The sequence below is a fragment of the Seriola aureovittata genome, chromosome 18 (genome assembly GCF_021018895.1).
Source record: "Seriola aureovittata isolate HTS-2021-v1 ecotype China chromosome 18, ASM2101889v1, whole genome shotgun sequence".
In the NCBI taxonomy this organism is placed as follows: domain Eukaryota; kingdom Metazoa; phylum Chordata; class Actinopteri; order Carangiformes; family Carangidae; genus Seriola; species Seriola aureovittata.
Genome location: NC_079381.1, coordinates 15,144,308 through 15,166,274, shown reverse-complemented (window position 1 = coordinate 15,166,274; position 21,967 = coordinate 15,144,308). Strand labels below are relative to the sequence as shown.

The window sequence follows — 21,967 nt, the reverse complement described above, 5'->3', positions numbered from 1 at the left end:
AATTGATTTTGGTGTTCACTGAGCTGCTAATGCACTGTGGCGATTGCTCTCTCTTGATAATTCATTTACATTTTGGCGGCAGTTTCTTTAGTCGTTTTCTTTTCTTTTGTATTTGTCTTTCCTATGTTTTTCATCACCTAAGAGGTTCATGTATTTATGCCAACTCCATCATTCTGTTTATTTTAAGAATGTTTTGATCATCTGAGTAGTTTCCCTTGCTTTTAAATTGCAACTTTGGTTCCTTAATATCTTTACTCATCACCTCATCATCGATGAGTATTTCTGTTACTGTATCGCTGAAATATGACTTTGCTATAAAGCAGCTAGAAGAGAAAGCCCCAGTCTCTGGTTGTGTAATTAGCTCATGTTTCACTAAACCTGATGCAGGTTGCAAAGTGCAAATTTAATGGCAGGCTAATTTGTGCCGTGCTTCCAAATGTCAAAGTCTGGTCAAGAGTGTGGATGGTACCTGACCTCTGTGTATCTGCGTGTTAATGGTAGGAACCTTTTTTTTTTTGTCCTCAAGACTTTTAGAGTGGAGGGCATTATGGTCAGAACTCATTTCATCAAGGATTTTTTTTTTTTTTCTTGCAGGGTTAGGGTTGAAGAACATAGCCAAAGTAAGTAATTTGTGCTTTGCCAAAGCGAAAATGTAACACACACATTTATTTAATCACAGCCAAACTACAGGGATCATATTACATCCTTGCCTCTCTTCAAGGGCTACACTCTGAGGTGTAGGATAGATTTTATCAAACTATTTCACAGCCTCACACGCCCCTAGTTACAAAAATTAGGAATTATCTCTAAGGGCGACAAAGTCTTTGCGAGCAAGATTTCATAGTTGTAAAACCCCTTATCTGGAAATCTGGACCAGTCAAAAACAGCCTAAGCTCTTAAATCACTTTTTCACTCTTTTATTTAAATATTCCTTTTATGTCTTAACCCTGCTGTTTTTATTTTACATTTTAAAGCACTTTGTTATATAGCGATACAAAGATTATTATTATCTTCAAAGATTATTCTATCATATGATCGATGTTGCGCACAAAACAACACATCTTACATTAACTGCAAAAGTTGAAGTTTGAGTAAATACGGAAACAGATTATCTCTACAGCTGCCTTCTGTAAGATCAATCAGGTATTGATCTGCAGAAAGGGAAGATTTAATTACTTTCACAACGTGATTCGTTTGTCTTTCAAGGTCCTAATCAAATGTGAAACTGCATGAAGCATGTTGATGGCTCTCCTGAGTTTTTAATTCGAGCCACATTCAAAGTTGAGATGTGCACAGTAGGAATTTTTGGATCAGACCTGAAGCACTTTTACACTTCAACACTTCCAAACTGAAGAACTTCAAAAACAACCACACCTAATGCAACCAGATGCTGAGGTAAAAAAAACAACAAAAAAAACATAATTTTCAACAAATGTCTGCCTTTTCTAAAATTCATAATGAGGTCATCACTGAGCTGCAGAAAATATATTCATCACAATAAGGGACATCAGAATTATATTTGGACAAAGGGTTTATCAGTTCATTAAATGTAGCATTGGAGAGAGTGTTCCGTCTTGTAATGCTAAGACATTAATTGCTTTACCAGGTGCTGTGGGTTTTCAAGGTGCATGCTGCTTTTCAAAAACAACACCTGTGCATCAGTAAATGAAACCTGTTCTTTGGTGAGATGTAAAAAGTAACACATACTTTCAACCAATCTGTACAAGTAACATTTTCAGGCTGATCTGTGAAAATGTCATTGTGCTCTTTTTTTTTTTTTTTTTAAATACATTTGTAAGACTTTCTGTTTCAGTCTCCCTTCCTCAGTCCCCAACTATGTTTCCATCCACCACCTCTCTGGGCATGTTTTAACACGATGCATAAATTCAGAACCAATTTTACACCACATTGCCTTGGTCTCACTCTCCAAATACTGCCAGACTCTCGCACTCCAAATCCAGCCCCTCTCTCAACCTGTTTAAGTGCACCGGACCGAAAGAATGACTGCGGCTTTCTGTGCGCGGTTTCTTTCTTTTTTTTTTTTTTTTCACTCAGACTTAATAGAACTTTTAATCACGTCTAAAATCTTTATGGTGCGGGCAAATTTTCATGAGATATGACATAATGTTTATGAAGTGAGTGAAATAGGGTATTTCACCTACCGGAGCACTGCTCAGCATTTGCCCAGGAGTTATGACTGTGTCCAGCGAACAAGGAAGAAAAAAACATGTTGCACTACTGCTGCCAATAAAAGTACTTTTAATAAGGAATGTAAGTGTAATGTCAGTAAATGAAAAGAACAGATTTTTGAGGTGAATAAAAAGACAGAGAGACAGAGTGTCCCTTATGTGCAGTATCTGTCTGTATTTAAAGTTTCCTTAGCTACAAGCTGAAAAAGACTTAAAGAAGAGACTAGAAACAATCTCTCCTATCTACATTTGCCTCAGAACACAGCAGCTTGGCTTGACTGCTGTATTGGTTTGCCTCTTGGTTTTCTGATTTGTATTGTTTACTTGAAATACTGTCTTGATCTGGCATTTGATATTGTCATCTCAGCTTTTCAAACATTTGATTGAGCTCTCCTCTCCAAGGTAGTTTACACTCAGTTGCTTGAATTCTGCGAATGTGCCCTACCGCAGAAAAAGGTATTCTTTTTTGTAACTTCACCCCACCCCCCACCCCCGATGTGTAGCCTACATTTTGTGCATTTTTTTTTTTACCCAGAGTGCCTCCTTTTCCCCTCAATTGCACTGCTTTTTTTATAATTATGAATCATGAATGCTACAATTACCAAGACCTTTTTTTAATCTACCTATCATCATCGTTGTGGTTGTAAACATCTTACAGAAGATAACATAACATGTCATATGGATCAAGGTATTGACACAACACACCAACCCCATAGTCATTCTTCTTTTTCCATGTTTCCGGGTTTTGTGATTTGTAATTTGCTCTGACAGGTGAAGCGTTTCTTCTCAGATGCTCCTTCATAGCCAAGAGAAAAACATTGATTTTCTTTCTGTCCTTTATCCCCTTTCCACTTAGTGAGATTAGGAAGTATAATCACTGTGATCTTGGGGATTATACAAGCAAAACATATGTACAACCATGAGGAAATTAGATGTTATTACCATAAAGTCATTTTTTTTAGGGTGGGTCTTCCACTAAACCCTCTATAATAACAATCTGTTATGTGATTTACAGTAATAAAGATATTTAACATAAACTCCCGAGTGGATCTTTTATATCAGGTTTAGATTGCTTCTATATCCTTCTGTGATTTAACACTTTGCAAATCCCTGAAAAATATCACTTTTTGTTGGCAACCCTTGTGAAGTTAGCAGGGATGTGTGTTGCAGCAACAAACAAAGCCTCTTAACTCACAGGCTTGCTCTTGCTCTCATCCTGACTTGAGCACAGACATGCACAGATACACACACTTTGGGGATGTGACCCATTATGATTAGCAGAAATGGAACTACAGAGACTCAGTAATGATGGACAAATTACCAACAGTGGCCAACAGATCAAACAATGGGGGACAGGAAATGGTGGAGAATAGTGTAAAAATGGTTTTGGTTTCAGCGCAATATGGGACAAATGAGTCAATAAAGACAGGGGCCTAATCATTTCCTACCACCTGTCCTATTCTAACCCAAACACAGGTCTTTATTCATTCTTAGTGATTTGACTATCACACACAAAATTATTCCAATGAAATACGGCTAGAATCATTGTTTTTCATTACAAAATAAAGTAGAGTATCATCAGCATATCAGTGGAAATGTATGGCATTTTAATGTAAACCAAGTGGAATATGTAAGTAAAATTACTGTAAGGGACCTAAAACTGACCCCTTGAGAACACCACACAAAACTGGGCGAGAGGGAAACAGATGTTTCCAACTACAACAGAGTGTCTTATAGTGGAAATATATAAATAGAGCGAATCAAGAGTCTGTAATGATGACCCAACAATGTAAGTGATGGATTAAATTACTGACATCAACCATTCACTTCATCTTGATTTGATTTAGTTAAGTCAGGTTTTTATCATCTTCATGATGCAGTTAAGTTACCCTAAACTATTAAAAAAACACTGGTTTATATGTGTATCCGAGATTGCATATTAATACTTTGTAATTCAAAGGACATATTTTCTATTCAAGAATGATGATATTTGATTTAGGCTAGATCAATTTGTCATTGTCATTGCCTGTGTACATATATGTATATGTATATATTTCCCCAAAACTTGAATATATCAGTAAAACTAAAGTAGCAACAATAAGCTGATGTGGATGCTCTGCATACAGATGCAAAAAAGTGAATGAAGCGCTCCATGTTTAACATTTGAACTGAATAGACTTTGAACAGAATTTGAATTGAAGTGTTCTTAATCCCTTTTGTGCTTCAGCGGTACTGTAATCACAACGATTATGACAACCCTGTGTTGAATAACTTACTTGTACATAGTCTTGGAGGTTGTTAAACATTTAATAAGATACTTCTCTGCTGTGTGTTCTGTCTTACAAAGAGTTTCTAAATGCTGGTTACTTGCAAAGCTGTGAAAACCATTGATTGATTGATTCTCCTTCGATCTCTTTCCACCTTTTTCGTCTTATCATCCCACTGCCAGCAACTGGAGGTGTGTTTGGTCCTCAAGGAGAATCAGGGTCAGAGCCCGAAGATGACAGCCAAATGAAGTTTTACACAGAGCAGCACAGAGGACGAAGGCGTGGCAAAGGTGAGAAGGAATGCACTTCTTTGTAAACCATTATAAATGTGTTTCATTTTAAACACATTAACTTGCATAGTGGGTTGGACCCTCTCATACCACTGACGGGGCCGCAACGAAAGAAAGGGAATAAAATACAATAAACATTTTGAAAAACAAATCATTTCCAACTTTACCCTAGTTGAATATGAGGATGAATAATGGAAGGGCGACCTATAGCTGAGTGAAATGAAGCTAGACACTTCTGGAATTGTCAGCATAGCTGGAAGTAGGAAGGAGTCATGCATGTTCCCGGTGGGGTTTAAAGTGCCGTTCCTCGGCACAGCTCAATGACACTCAAAGTAGATATATGAGCTGAGGCAAATGGAGGCTCGGTGATGAGCAAAGCTGAGTCAAATAACTTTGATGGGAAGCATGATTTTAACTTCCCTTCCCACATTGTGATATGTGATAGTAAAGACTGCGTAGATTTTTACTTCACTGTGTGTATGTGAGTGAGCGACCTAGAGGAAGTCAAGCACAGTGTGTGCCCTCTTTGATGGACATAGCAATATGTCAGAAAAGATGGAAAAGTTACAGCTCGCATAATAATAATAATAATTAGCCTATTACAGGATTATACAGTTTAACTGCCCTGAATTTTGCCTCTCAGGCAGCACTTCCTCTACCTGAGCTTATTATGGGGACACCTGAATGTTAAATTCAACCTGAGAGAAGGAATTTCAAAGCAAGAAAATCTTCTGTACTCCTGTCACTGCTCAATTTAGAATTACGATAGAATTATGTTATATAATGCAGACATCAATACTGTCAATCAGTGTTGTGGCAAACCCAAAAAATTAAGAAGCGACAACTTCTCAACGCAGCTAAGGTGAATGAGATTAAAGCCATAGTGGTGTTTTTGTTTTTGTTGCATGACATGGCATGTGATGGGAACCTTTTCTGCTTTAGTACGCAATGATACAGTTATGAGGTTGTAACCGAGGAACAAAGCCTTGAACTAGATTCCAGAGTCCAGAATGTTCCTGATTTCCTACAAAAGTTCTTCAAAAAGTTGAAAAGTATCCGTCTACTTTTCGTTCATATTTTTCAGCCCCAGAGACCCGAAGCTCCATAAACTGTTTGGAAAACAGATGGATGGATGGATTTCTGGACATGGATATTGATCTTTTGTACACAGTCTTAGTGTAGGACTTATGAAAATGTTTGCTGTTCAAGTTCCTGTCATAGCTTAAAGAATTGGATCTCTGATCCTTGATTCTACAGGCTTCAATAAATTCAAGTCTGAATTATATTCCCTGGGCGAATGCCGCAGTAACAGAGTGTGTATCTTTTAACAGACCTTTAACATTTGATTTAGAATGCAATTAATCAGAATTAAATTAAGAAAATAGCTGATCGTTCACTAAGAAAGAAATACAAAGGCCTTAGGTGTATGGTTGGAGATGACAAAGCCCTAAACTGTGTGTTCCTGAGTAAATCGACGCTTGGATTTTATTAGAAAAAGCATTGTGGGTACACGACCTGGACAGACAAAAAGCCAGTGGTCATGATCTGTCTTAAGGTTCCAGCCAGGGTGAGCAGGTTGAGCTTCCTCTAGAGGATGGACAGAGAAAAATAAATAAAGAGATGTGAGATGAAGGAATTTCAACCGAAGCTTGAGCTTACATTTGTTTGGAGTTTTGAGTGTATTTGTGTGTTTGCTCGTTGCTTTACATGCACTTATGCATTAGTCTAAATATCCACCGTCGGTGAGCGTGCCTCACTGTGTGCGTGAGAGCCAAGACTAGGTGTTTGGTTTGCCGCCATAAAGTAAGTGTTTGCCATCGTGAGTGTACATGCTTTTGTCTACTCAGTAGGCTTTTACAGTGATTGAGGGGCCCCTTCACAAGCCCAGTGACACCACCCACACCCCAAAGGGATTAGCTGCCCTTCCACTTTTGCTGCACACAGCTGTTGTTCTTGTTCCTTCACAGCACTGCGACTGTGGTAGACGTGCGATTCAGTACAGATGGATTCATTATCCCAACTTTGTCTCCCTGCTTTTGACCTTGAGCTGCATCTCACTATTTCCAAACCTCTGTGAAGATTTCCCTGGACTCTCCTGTCACTCGGGGTGTAGAGGGTGTTAGAGTTTCTATGATGGTACATTGTTTCAATTCAATCCATTTAACCATTTTGCACATTTCAGCGGTGATTAAGAAAATCACACTTTGGTTGGAAGAGGTAAAACATCTGAAATGATGTGTTGCTGCGTTTTTCTCTGAGACAACCTCTGATCTAGTAACATAACTCTAATCAGCAAAAGGGACATTTCTTCAATATACATCACCTCAGCGGTGCAGGAACTAGGTGCCACCTGAGGTCCAGTGGTTAGAACAGGGAAACAAGAATAGACTGTACTGTTACTATTGACTTTTACAACAAACCTACAGAGTTCAGGGTGCAGCTCTCTTCTTTGAAACTATTCACACACTTTCTGAAGCCTGCAGAACCTGAGACATTTTCCAAGGTTTAGATTAAAAAAAAAAATAGCACGATAGTACATTTTCGAGAAGTTCAGCAGGACCAAAAACATTTTTAACATTTCAAATCTAGTCAGAACATTTTTTCCAAACCAGCACCTTATCCCTCTCACATCCCAGTAAGCCTCCTCTCGGCATGCCGCCTTCTCTCCCATGACGAATATCCGTAGACAGAGGTTAAGCAGCTAATTTCATTCCCTATATCCTGGCTTGGAAATGGGAAACCCTGACAGAGCCAAAGGGCAACCAAAACAACCAATCTATATCCCTGTCAGTGGCAATAAGATCATATATCACACCAACAAATGATTCTGGGCTCAGGTATTCTAAGTCATCTTTTACTCACTCAGGCCAAACTTGAACCCAGGTTAGATTCATAAATCAGACGGACAATTAAGTGTATTTTCAAGGCTTTGGGGGGCTTGGAGGGTGTACTTTGAACAAAGAATGGTGCTAAAGTGGATGATTTAGTCTCAGGTGCGTGTTGCGGTGTCTGTGTGTCTTATAGTATGGTCGCAAAAGTATGCAGCTGTATTTTTCTGTCAAGGATTTTCAAACGCAGCCATTTGTTTAAAACCCTGATCAAAACTAAAGGTGCCTGTGTAAAACTAGTTCACCGTTAACTTTCTTTTCTCTCTCTTTCTCTACCTTCAGGCCACCCGCACAGTCCTCTAAATAAGGTCACCCTGACGTTGATTACCATCAGCACATGTGTCATTGCCATTGTCTATGCCACGCAGGATTCCTGCCCCCTCACTGTCAAGGTTACCCTCCATGTGCCTGAGCATTTTGTCGCGGACGGTAAGTGCAACACATTCATCAGACCTTGGCAGAATATTCAACTAAGGGAATATCCAAAAAAGAAAACTTTTACTCACTGAGCTCTGTCTTTTTTCTTTGTTGCACCACTTTTTTCCTCTTTTTATTGCACTCTCTTATTTTAATTGAAACTATATGATGTGAAAAACCCAGGAGCTCTCATGTCTCACAAACTTTTATGTCCAATTGAGAGAGATTCTTTGCAGTAAAGGGAAAAAAAAAAATGCTGGTCACTGAAACCCACAAAATTCCTAATGGGACTTGGTGAGGTATCACTTAGATGACACAGCTATAGATATATAATGTAGAAAGGATATACTGTACCTACCTCAACTTTAATAATAGTAACAATAATAATGAGAATACTACATTTTTATTCTTAGGCGCACGCAGTAAAAGAAATAAAATAGCAACAGACAGTAATCCCACAAGGCAAAAAATACAAAATAAATTAGAGTAATATAATTGCCTTAAAATAAATATGACTGCATTGTATGCTAGTGCTGGGGTTAAACAGTATAGGCGAGTTTGAAGGGGTGTGTTTTGACGCAGGATTTGAGTTTAGGGAGATAATCAATTTTACGGATGTCTTGTGGAAGTGAGTTCCAGAGTCGAGGGGCAAACATGGCTGAAGGCTCTAGACCCCGAGGTACAGTCGAGCCTGGTGTTAAAACAGGATATAGATTTGTGGAGCATGTTATCATAATAGCCACTATCCAATATGTTACAATTCTGTTTCGCTTGTTCCCAGCTATAATTGGATCCAGTTGTCCTTCAAGCAGCATATCATGGGCATGACTGTTGAGTAGCTCCACGCTGTTGTCGAATGGTAAAAAAAATAAAATTAAAAAAAAATAATATTATTTAATTTGTATGGTTTCTGTTGTGAGGAGGAACAGCTAATGGGCCAGGGACAGCTGGGCATGCTTCCCCTGTTTCTGTTTACAAATGGCTTGCAGTAAAATCTCTACCCCCTCAACCGTGATGTGTGGTTTTCAATTTCCATGCTTTTGCTGTGTCAATGCCCCCTCTGCACGACTGATAAAGTACAAAAGACACACATCCATCCAACAACACACACAAAAAAAAAAAAGAGTAAACCATGTGCTGGAACCAAAACAAAAAATAAAGGAGCAAAAATCAGGACAATAAAGCCCACACACTGAAAGCTCCCAATGGGAAAAAATGATTTGTTATCACCACAAACAACTGAGTGACATTTTGAGCCATCAGACTGATGAAGAGGCAAAACATGATTGTTTTTTTTTTTTTCTTTGTTTCTGCACTGGGAGCCTTCGGTGTGCAGGGCTTTGTTACATGAGTCTGCATACTGTAGATTGGAATACTAACCCCCTTTATGGTTTCAGTTGACATGACATAAACATTCTATTCAACTACTCACTGTGAATACTCCATGGTTCATTTCTATTTTATTCAGACCATAGAAGAAAGTGTCTCTATTGCACATAGAGAAGCTATATGCACCAACATAAAAAATAATATCAAGGAAGTAGAATAAATAAGACCTTGACGTAAACATCTTTGACAAAATGTAGTTGATAATAGTTTTTTTTTTTGGGGCTATTTACATCCTCAAATGGCAGCAGTAAACAATATATTTGCAAAATAGATGTAAATCAAGTATATAGGCATGGATGCGCATGGAACTGCTTGGAGAGTCGTCCCTCCGAGTCTGTTTTAAATTCCTTTTCGCCTATGGGATAGTTGTAAATTGGGTGCATTCATTGGCAGGATACTGCAGTATAAAGCTCACTGGCAGGAGAGAGACGGAAAAGTGGAAAATGTGCAAGGAGTTGAGTGAAGTCAGTAAGTACGGTATAGTCTTTACCTGCTAGTACAATTAAATGGTGTATATGATGTTAGTTTTCCTCCTACCAGCTCTAGCCAGACCAATCACAGCGCTCTTAGTTGGATGAATCTTTGACTCACATCATAATAGTATTGAGTGCAGAGTCTCTAATGGACGGTTTATTTTGTCCGTCCATATTACACTCAATATAAGAATTTAAGATATCTTTACAATTGTTAACATTCTGTGAAATTTAATATGAACTTGTTTTGTCCCTGTTGAATGATTATTGATTGATTTTGGTGACCCCCTGACCTTCACTCTAACACGACTAACAAGGCAAAGTTTCCACTTATGTTTAAAGCATGGATACGCCTCGAGCTGTCCTTTGACCTGAGTTCTTTACACGCAGGATTCCAAAAAGCCAATGGTTGAACATGAACCGAGTATCCTTAGGGAGTTATAATCAGGCCTTTAGACTTTTATTTTTGACTTTTTGTTGTCCCTTCGGAAACTCTGTACCAGACGTGTTCGGGAATGGGACTCAGAAAAGTGGACACCTGAGGCAGAGCAGATGTGATAAAAGGTGGCTTAACGCAGTAGTCTGGCAGGCGTACAGTCGGCAGCAGGCAGGCAGTCATAGCAAACAAACAAACAAATCCAGTAGATAAACAAACAGAACAAATCCAAACTGGCAAGCCGCGTACAGTATAAGTTGGGTCAGGGCAGTAGCAGGGAGGCAATAAAAAGTACTGAAACACTATGGCTACACGGGCAGCGCACATGAAATGCAAGGCGAGAGCTGCTCTCTATAAGCCAGTCTCCATATACTGGAGATATGATGAGTGATAGGAGGCTGGTGAGCAGACAGGCGATGAGGTCTGGCATCTGTATGAGCAGTAAAGTCAACGGGAATGACTCATAGACAGAGGAGACATGGCAGGGGATGGTAGACACACAAACACAACAGGGTAGCAGTGGAGTAGCAGGTTGTAGTAGTAGTATTATTAGTTCTGAACAGAATTGATACTTAGCGCTCCAAAACATTGCTTTCTTTTTTTTTCTTTCTTTTTTTTTTTAAGTTGTGTTTTTAATATCAAGTCTATGAAGGACAGCGTTTTCTTACCTGAGAGAGGAAACAGACAGAGGGAAAATATAAATAACTTACATGAAATTACAGCCCAAAGGTGGGAATTGGTAATTTAGCAAATGCATAAATTATGAAGATATAAGAAATCATCTTTGCCGTTCAGTTATGTGTCTAATCGTGAACCTCAATGGCCGTATAGATAACAGAGAGCACACCAAAAAGCACAGTGAAGCACAGAAAAATAAAACAGCAGAATTTCTAAAAATAAATAACATGTCAAATAAGGTGCCAAGTAAGTTGGGGATAATGGTTGTTTTGTTATTGTTTTTTTTTTTTTTATTTATTAAGGCGCAGTTGTTGCACTGCTGAATGTGCACTGTTTCTTTAATTATCACTGTAGCCATGACACAGATGCGTGAGGCTTTCTACTCCACCTCTGTTCCCAAAACAGTTGAAAGGGGAATTAATCTAACAAAATAGTCCTCTGCACTCAATTCACAATATGCACAACAAAATTGCAGGCAATCAGCGATGTTCCGATGTACCACTCAAGAGGGGTTTCTTTACAGGTCTCAGAGAAACCAACCCATAATCTAACAATTGCCTCCTCACTGTGAGAGTTGAAGCCATTAGATTTCTCCACTCTCTCAGCAAATGAGGGCTGCTGCCAGTTCTGTTCACTAAACTGCTGTGCTGCAGGAAATAGCCTTGTTATGCTCTTCTTTTTTTTTTTCTTTTTTTTTTGTCAGCCTGACCTGGGAAATACTTTTAGGGATCCTTTCTGGAGAATTATGTGTATATTTCAGTCTTTTGGAATTTTGGTGAGCAGTGAATACTTCATTTACAGGAGCAATAGCAGCCCCTGTTTCTAAAAAAGAATGTGTGAATCTAATCTATCACTGTTTAATATTTAATCATTTCATAAATGTAAATTATGGATTTATACATTTCGTACATTTATAACTCTTCTATTCAGTGGCAAGGAAAATACATATTCAAGCACCTCAGCCAGGTGTTTTCACAATGTGTTTCATTTCAGGCACGACGAAACATGAGCATATGTTATACCGCTAATGTTAACCTATTTTTAAGGACCGTTCGCGTATGACTTCACCATATGAGGAAGATGTGCCTCAGTTTGAGCTTTTAGTCCATGCTAAAGGTAGCAGAATAATGGCTACAAGCAGCACAATATTAACTGGAGGGCCAGGCAGCCTCCCCGTTTTTGGTCTATACAGTCTAGATGAATGGCTCCAGTCAGGTAGTCAGAAAATAAAACTTTCAACATATGAGTGTATTTTTGTGAGGCTTTGTGTGGGTCAGACTGTCCCAGTGTGACATTTTCCTGTCAAGTGAAAAGAAGCAGCTGGTGGTGGCTTATGTGTGTAGGAGGAGGCAAATGGTAGTGTATTCTATTAGAAGTGTGGAAAACCTAGAATGTTGAGAAAGAAAGAAAAAAGCAAAACGGAATAAATGAGGCTCGAGATATTGCTTTATCTGTTGCACAATGTAAGAGCAAAGCATTCTTTGTGAGATATTTCTCCTCCGAGTTTTGCATTTTACTGCAGGGCATTGGCCCTGTAATTTTTCCTGTGAGTCAGACGTGATTGCTGGCTACTGTCTAAGCTTTTCCATCTGTACAAATCCTCTCCTTAGAAAACCAGCATGAAGACCACCATCACTGTGTTTCACGTCATGGAAAAAAAAGGAATAATTGTTTGAATCTTGTTTTCTTTTTTCTTTTTCTTTAATCCAACAGTTGTCATCTTTGTATCTTCAACTATAGTTTTTGGAATCCATTTTAAAAATTCACTTTTGACGCTGAAATGTGCACTTATACCCGCCACAAATTTACCTTCCACGGCATACACACAAACCCTAGCTGTGTAAGAATCTGTGTGTTCACCAGAGAGCTGAGGAACAATCTTCTCACAGCTCCCTTTGGAACCAAAAGTCATTGGCATCAATTAGGGATAATCTTGTTCAGTGATCAGAGTTTAACGATTGGTCTGGGAGCAGTAAGAAAGAAAGGTAAATCAGCGTCAATGAGCATAGCGTTTACCGATTGACTCGTGAAACCCTTTTAGCCCCGCTACTGCAATTACCAAGGAAATCCCATCAATAAACACATTATAGGTCTTAATTTTCTCATTTAAATTCAGCCTGGTCAGGACGGGAATTAAAATTACAGTGAAAACAAAAGAATTAGCTACTTTCTAATTGACTTTGCAATAGAATCAGGAAGAGAGCTCTTAAAAGTACCAAACAATCAACCCCCCATGTACCTTTTTTTTTTTTTTTTTTTTTAACAAGCAAAATAATTTTATCTCATGTTTTCTTCTTTTCAGGAAGTAGTTTTGTGGTCAGCATGGGAAGCTTCCTTGATGTTTCTAATTGGCTAAACCCAGCCAAGCTAACCCTCTACTATCAGACCAATTCGTCCACACAGTGGGTCCGGGACTACTGTGGCCAGAGGACGACTGAGCCATGCGAGCAGATTTGTGACCAGGACACAGGTTAGTGCACATACAGTACCGACACACACACACACGGATGCTCGTGCTGGGGTCTAGTTTTTTGAGCAATTTCACTGATTATTTTTTATTTTTAATTTTTTTTATTTCCTCTTAATTTGTTCATTAATTTGTAAGCAAATCAGCAGGGAACATATCATAGGGGGCATTATACTAAGGTCTCAAAGTCACACCCTCTTAACTTAAGTAATTAAATATTTGAAATGAACAAATAAATGAGTTGTTACTTTTTAAGCATTTTGGTAGTATGAAATTACCCGCACAAATGAATCTGATAGAATCTGAATTTTATATTCTCTTTCATAATGGGCACCATCCCAGTCATGTAATACACAATAATCCCACACTAGCTTCCTTCTGATCCCACTTCCTTCTAATGGAAGTAAATGGGTATAAAATGGGTGCAGAAGACAGCTCCGTAAAACTAATAAAACAATGGTATTTATGAGTGATTGGCAGTCTAGCGCCCTCACAAAAAAGGCTGTCTGTTTGTATTGTATTCTGCGTCTATCTGTGCTGACATTAAAAATATACTGACATAAGCAGAGACTGCAGTGTTGATATTTATCTTCCCTCGATTGGCGTAACGCCCTCGAGTATTTCGTGGCCAGATAGATAAAGCCTAAGCTCATTAGAATGGATTACATCTGTAATGTATGTGAAATGTATGTCACCCTGGTCAAGGGCGTGTGGGGGGCTGATGCATAATGTATTAGAGGTCCAGACACTCAACTCAGTCAGCACACACGGAGATGCCAAAGATGGACTCCACGCGCACATGTTTGTGGATTCTTGAATGTGTGCGTAACGCGTGCTTTTGCCAGAACCGGCCCCTGCGCGTCTCTGCATTGTGAGATCAGTAATAGTTGTAATTCAATTTGGGATTCATTTTCTCATTCAGACTCCAGTGCATTCAGCATTCTCACATTATTAGTACTTGTGTTTCCCCCCTGTCTCTTTGTCTCTCTCCATTTATTTCCCTTTTCATCTGTCCTTTTCAACAGCGAGATTATTTGATCAGTAAGTATGTTGTGTCTCCTCAGGGCAACAACATCAATCTGGCAGCAAAATTAAAGGTGTTCTACAAAAGAGCTTCTGTTCCCATCACTGTCCTCTAGCATGCATTATAACACCCTTACAATAGTTCTCAACAATGATACGCACCCTCTTACACACACACACAGCTCTTTTCTTGAAGGCAGCACACCTGAGAGGGCCTCTTTTATTCAGGCACATTTATTGCCGTTTCAACAATAGGGTGAGCCACTGGTTGTGAAATGCTAAAGGGGAAATGACATGGGGAAGAAAAGTGCACTGCTCTCTATGCAGTGAGCACGTTGCAATCACAGCCACAACAATAGGCAATGTTAAAATGGGTATTTTTTTTTCCATTTTTGACAAGTGACATGAAAACACTTGCTTGTTTAACATGGAGATACACACACACACACACACACACACAAAAAAAAAAAAGCTGCCATAAATGTTGACTGGTGGTGTTTAGATGTGTTTGACAGCTACAAACTTGTTGACTTCCCACAAAACTCGTGCACACTGGGGTCACCCTGTGTCCTGTGGGTCTGTGCTGACCAGCCATTGCATTGACTTTTATCTTTGAAATTGTAAGAGAGTTAAAGAGCTGGGATGTTGAAAAACAAAAAATAGTAATCAGTGTTGCATCATCAAACAAATGTTTGGTTTTTACAAAACCAAACCTCATGTTAGTTGTTGGAAATGGACATTTGCCATTGAGCAGGAGGTGCTGTACTTGAACAAAAACCCCACCACTATAATTCATAAAACCTGATACAACTTAAAATAAATAAATAAATAAAGCAAGTGACAGGGTGCAAAAAAAAAAAATCTTGCAGCAATACAAATATATCTTACCTCCTCCACCTGGGTGCGAGGATGCTGCTGCACAACCAGTGCTGATTTTTGCTGCCTTCTAATAAAAGCTGGCCAAAGACATGGTGACATGTCCTCGTGTTGTCTGTAGGTTTTTGGATGGAGATTCTAAATTTAAGTTCTGCTGTTGTATTAAAGAAAAATACATGTCAGGGAATACAGGAGACCTACTACTGCTCATTGTTCAAACAAGTGAAGGAGATAAAATAGCATCTGCGTGTGTGAACAGCACACATCGCTGTCTACCACAACGTCTTTCTCAGTACTACCACTGGGGCTTTCAAAGTATTACAGCAGTGACATTAACAAGTTGTTCAAACATCATTCAAACATACTGTATACTGTATTCCACACATACATATACTGTATACACATATACATACCTTAAATCCTCACATTTAGACATTTAAACCGTCGCACCCGTCAGTTTTCATGACGAACACAAATATAACTGCGGACATTTTCTTGTTATGTTTCTTTGTGCTCTGTAACCACAAGTGTGTATCATTCCACCAACTTATCTCACACCATCTCCATCGTGCCTCCGTCCTGCCTCAGTGTCACACTGGTTGACTGCCACTGTTGACTACCACTATATCACTACATCGCTGTGCCTGGATAATCAATCTTCTCTGCTCTCACCTTCTCTCCTTGACTCAACTGCTAGAACGGAGGTCAGTAGATGAATGGCATGAGTTAACTGTTCCTATTGCTGGATACTTGAGATTTAGCGGTATATCTTTGACATCTTTGTCAGAGCTGATATTGCATTAACAACCAGATATGTATATAGTACTTGTCAAAATGGAATGATATGTGCCCGGAGATGGATTGAAAAAAATAAATGTAATAAAAACCCTTTACATGAAATAACATCACCTCTATATAGAAGATGATGTAATTTAATGAAAAAACATGAAATTATTTTAGTCAGTGATGTTGCCATGATAGCATGATGACTCAAGTTATCACTTTATTATTATGAGTTATTATGCTTTTAGTCAATCCATCCTATCTCATATAGTTATACGCCCTGCTAAGGAGGAATAGATTGCTGCCAGCACTTTTCCATCTATCATCATAACTAACCTCATAAAGACCTGTGAACCTCTGCCGCTGCCTTTGTTTTCCTCATTTGAAATTATGTCTCCCAGGCTCCTCCAGCCTCACCTAATTGGAACTGAAACTGCTGGGGTGTTAACATATACCCCAGCTTTATTCAATGCATACTATACTTGCATGTGGACATACACGCACACACACATTCTCCTATGAGGAAAAAAACAAACTTATGTAAAATCTGCCCAAGGTCTTTGGGCAGAATGGCTTCTCCCCCACGAAAGCATGAAAATACATCAGGACAACAATAAGTTGTTTCTGTGCTCATACCATGGTCCTTGAAATGTGAAAATCACTCATGCGGCCACAGTGGGATTCCAGAAATCATTATAACAACACATCATTTATAACATGAGGTTGGTAATACAGGAGGAAGAGAGAGGAGAAATGGCTTGCGGTCTCATGTGATTGCCACTTGAACTGTTTTACATTTTTGGCTCCTAATTTAGAACAGACGGGTGGTAAAAGGGAGCACAAAGGAAAGAGAGGTGGGGAATGAGGACACAATGGTGACATAATGGTGACAAATTTGATTGGCAATCTAATACTGGTGTTTATGCAGCACGGCACGATCCCCGTGTGCAGTATAAGGTGGTGTGTCTGTGCAGAAACATGGCTGTGATGCAACAGGAAAGGGACAGTTAGAGAATTGTTGTCGTCAAATGTTAATTTCCAATCACAGGTGATTACCTCTGAATTAGGCCGACAACTTATTGTAGTCAGTCAACCTTAACTTTTGGCATCACTGAATTTAACCCACTTTATCTGTGCGCTCAAGGCCAGATATACATGAAAACATTCAATTCGCATTCGTAATCTTCCTAAAACAAAGTGAAACAACCTGATTTATTAAGGCGACATAATGTTCAATAATGCTCCCTTGTTTAAGATCAAAATGTTTTGATACAAAGTACAAATTCTCATCATTTCCTAGAACACATTAAGTGGCAGTTATACCTGAGAAAACATATTTTCTGCCTCCTTCATTCTTAAGGTTCCAAATTCATGCAATTGCAGCCATTAAATTCCTCCTAAGGTATTAAAAAAAATAGCATGATATAAAAGCACACATAAAAGGAAATATGGCTCATAGAAATAAATAAATCAATGAGCCACCGCATCAGTAACTGGTCCAAAATAGTAACAGAACAGATGGATGGCACTGGTATAGATGATATCTTCCTAGAATAGGAAGCCAGCAGCCAAATACACATTGTAAATGCAAAGGCAGCGCTGTTGCCATAGTGCATTAGCAGCTCCGTGAAGTTCAAGTTTAATGACCGCACAATCACAACTCCCTGTCCCCTCCTTGTGTGTTGTTTTTACTGCCAGCTTTATCTTTTTAAGAAGCAGTTTTTTTTATTTATTAACTAATTCAGCACAACTCCTACTTTTTGTTTCTTACCTATTGTCCGTTATCATTGAGCTTTCCAAAGAAGTCCGTTCAGGTGTCCCCTCCTAACCTGAACCTTCCTTTTAACATGCCCCGAACCAGATTTTTAGAGGCGCGTAAAAAGCCGCACATAACTGATGCATGCAAATTGTGTGAAGGTTAGTTAATCCAATGTGTAATTAATTAACCAGACATATCTCTTCCTGTTAATTGTTTGATCCTGCCTTAAATGCATTTGCATAAAGGAAAGAGCTGCACTCCACTGATTATTAGTAAGGTGTGTCTCAGATTAAAGCCAAACTGTGCTTCCAGGCTGGTGCGAGGTGGAAGAGATGCGTCCCTGTGCAGCCTCCACGGTTTCACACACATATAACCATACAATAAATGTGAGAGGAAAAGGTTTTCTTTCTGCTTGCGATCAAAGCTAAAAAACTAAAACTGAAGCTGAAACAGAAGCTTCCAGTTCACTGACTTCCTGTGTCCATTTTCTCCTTTCCAAAATAACTACCTGCCAAAGAGTTTATGGCTCCTGCCGTTATTATCAGGGCCCAGTGTCTGTCATTCAAAAGCCATTCTGGGGAACATGTGAATGTAAACATGTAAGATGCACTAATCACTCATGCACACCCAAATATCAACTGACTCATGTTCACAACAATAATACTGTATAAAAACCTGTATAGAAGGGATCAGACAGGGAAAATGCTGGACAATGTACAGTAACTTTATCTGTGTAATGTGTGGATAAGTTTACTCTGATTTGCTGGTAAAAAAACATATATATATATATATATATATATATATAATATATATATATATATATATATATATATATATATATGAGTTTCACCTTTGACCTAGAAGTGGAGACTGCTTTGATCCACAAACATATTGCTACAACCCTTCGGGGAAGGCCCGGGCCATGGGGGATAAGTTAATTTAAACTGACGATGATTGCTGAACACAGTTGTTGAAGTAACCTTTAATTGTGTCGGTACGGACATTTTTTTTAACTGTTTAAACAGGTAAGGTTAGAAAGGGGATATGTTCATATGTAAAAATAATCTAGTGTATCATCATATTATAATACAGTGTGTAAATTGGGAGACACAGCGTTAGTGTTTTATTTTGTTGGACAGACCGTTTTGATTTATGTTGACATGCCTAAATGTGAATAGTTGTTTTGGGCATCAAGGGATTACAATACATGACAGAATGCAAGTGTGGCACTCAGGTCCGTCACTGGCCCTCGACTCCAGACTTGCTCTGTTAGCAGTTCATTCAGCAAAGGAACAGTGGTAATTTAGGTAATGATCGGCTCTCTGTTTGGTGTGCATGATGAAATCCAAAAACAAGTGTTGGCCTTGTCCCATTAGATGTTTCCTCTTCATCCAAACACTAGCTAAGTATAGCCTCTGTCAGCAGCAGGCACAGTCCTGTCAGTGGTATTCCTGGATTCAGCCAGCTCCCACCTCTCCTCTCCAATTAATCAGAGCACAGTCATTGCATTTTCACCAGCAAATCAGAGTTTGTTATGTAAATCTTTCCCCTTGCATGTGTAAGAAAAGAAATCTCAAGTTGGGGCACCATTGTTAGCCTAACCACCAACAGACTACTAATGAAAATGTCACTTCCAGCCCTTGGCATACTGAAAAGGGAGAGAGAGAGAGTGTAGAGAGAAAGGTTATTTAGATTTCTTCCCTACCTCTCCAGCATGTAACTGCTAACATGTGACCTAACTGCACATGTGCAAGATGGATTTTATTAAGCACTGCCTCTGGCAGTCAGGAAGAATTGAATATAACTAGGTTAAACATGTATGTAAAGAGTAGCACTGGGAAATGGGGGTGTCTGTGTTTATATATGTATGTGTGACTGTGTGTGTTTACAGCTTGAACAGGATACCCAAAAATGAAATATAGTATGTTCATGTTCAAGTGACAGAGCCCTCTAGCAACTCTAGTATTATGACTCTTTTCTCCCAGGAGCAAAGAAAGAAATAGTGTGAAGTTACAGAGCCATAGAGTCAGCAGAGGGAGGCGGTGAGGATGGATGGGTGGGTGAATGGGTGGACAAAATGTGATTAGATTGGATTTTAACATGGGAGAACGCTAGTCTTTTCTTGTTTCCAACTGTCAATCAACATTGCTTTCCTTTAGCCATGACTGCAGTTGTTCCCTAACCTCCACCAAGTGGTTATTATTGTGACCATGATGATGAAAAGGTCATTATTACCCAAACCATGATCTTTCCCTAACCCTAAGCAAGTCCGCAGGGTTATAACCTCAGAATACCTTTAATTTTGAAATGGTGTTTTGTCAAAGCTTTAGAAGGGACTGACAAATGAAGTCATCCTGCTGATAGCGTCATATCAGAAAATGCTTCTGGAGGCCAATGTCAAATGGTATACTTTGGTGTTTTGGTGGTTTGGGTTAATTGTGTTACTTTTTATTGGTCTCAAATTTATAGGAAATATTTTGTCATGGACAGAAAGAACTAGAAGTTATTTTAATAAAATGATGGTAATACATTCTCAAAATGGATGCAACAATAATCCTGCCATCTCTGTCCTCGTCATTCATCTTTTATTCAAAATGGCTGGCTATTTGAATTTTGTTGATGTTTACTCGTGTTCATATTTAAAACCCATTCTAAGAGCTCTTTCTCCTCCTTTAGTAAGGCCACATAGAATAGCCACAAGCAAAGGAAAATATTTTTTTTGTAGCTTCTCTGTGGCCGAATCCTGGTGGTGCATCATTCCATGTGTTGAGTCTTAAGCCTGTAAAGTCAACCAGTAAATTATTAAACACCTTGTCATAAAATGTGAATGGTGTTGCCTGGGTGGCCATTACACATTTTCCAGTGTTATGCCTCCATAGGTCAACAGAAAGCAGTCAGGAGCATTTATTTCTGGAACAGTGCTAATAGAAAGGTTGGTGAAGCTATCTGTGACTTCAGATTTCACAGATGGTTCCATCCTCTTAAAAGGCATTACCCATGCAGTGTACACCACACACTGCCACACACGACACTATGGAGAAGTTCTGTCTTTATGAAACTGAATTGACCCTCATAAAATAAACCACTGTTAGATGTCATTTGAGAAGCAGTAACTTAATTGCACAGGAGTTCACAAATATTGTGTTTACGCAGCAAGGGGGAGAGTTTGATTTTATTTTCCCATTTACTTGTGACTATCATAAATGGACGTTATTGTTGAAGGTACTCTAGTTCACCAGAGAAAGACTGAATGTTTTTATTTGTTTAGTTTTTTTATAATTCCCACGGTAGTAATACAGCTAAAACAAAACAGAAAACAATACGATCTACTGTGTTCAGGGAATTCTTACATGCTAACCCCATAGATGTAGGAGTAAAATCCACGTACTTTTAAAATGTCCTGTGAAATGTCCTATGATTCAGTGGATGAGTGATTCACTTAAAGCTTCATACCGAAAGAAGAAATGCGTCACATTTCAAGATGTACAGTCCACATACACATTTCACCACTCACCTATTAATAAGCAGTCCAACGATCCATTATGACATAGCTGTCCATTTACAAGCAAGTTACATTACAGAAAACACTTAATAGCTAGCTGGTGAGGCAGCGGCACCAAAAGCCAGAAAAGTAAAACGTGACCGAAGCAGCACGAATGGCAGCTTGCTGCACCAAAACACGGTGCCGTGCTACCGTCTGAATGTCTGTGGCTCGTTCTGCAGTAGGAGAAAAACTGAGTGAAGATCAAGGACAAAAATACCTCAGTGAGGATAGTAAAGACTTCCATTAATACTGGGAGCCTTTTTTGTTGGATTGGAGCCAACAGAATATGCCACTGATTTCAGTATGTACCCGTGTGTGTGTGTGTGTGTGTGTGTGTGTGTGTGTGTGTGTGTGTGTGTGTGTGTGTGTTTGAGTTTGCGCATGCACGTGCGTGTGTGCAACTAAGCAATGTTTATATCACTATTTTCTCATTTGTGTGCTGACTGACGCTATTTTTTCCGAGCTCTGTTTTTAAGCCATCACATATA

The 21,967-nt window shown here is 39.0% G+C and overlaps 1 protein-coding gene across 1 annotated transcript in view; it reads left to right on the top strand.

Annotated features, from left to right (window-relative positions):
- The window catches only part of LOC130186481 (astrotactin-2-like), a 248,702-nt gene that overhangs the window by 113,235 nt on the left and 113,500 nt on the right, over window positions 1-21,967 (top strand). The window contains exons 5-7 of the mRNA XM_056403643.1: window positions 4,639-4,746; window positions 7,917-8,063; window positions 13,330-13,497. Of these exons, the coding sequence (XP_056259618.1) occupies window positions 4,639-4,746; window positions 7,917-8,063; window positions 13,330-13,497 (423 nt within the window). The remainder of the gene's footprint in view (window positions 1-4,638; window positions 4,747-7,916; window positions 8,064-13,329; window positions 13,498-21,967) is intronic.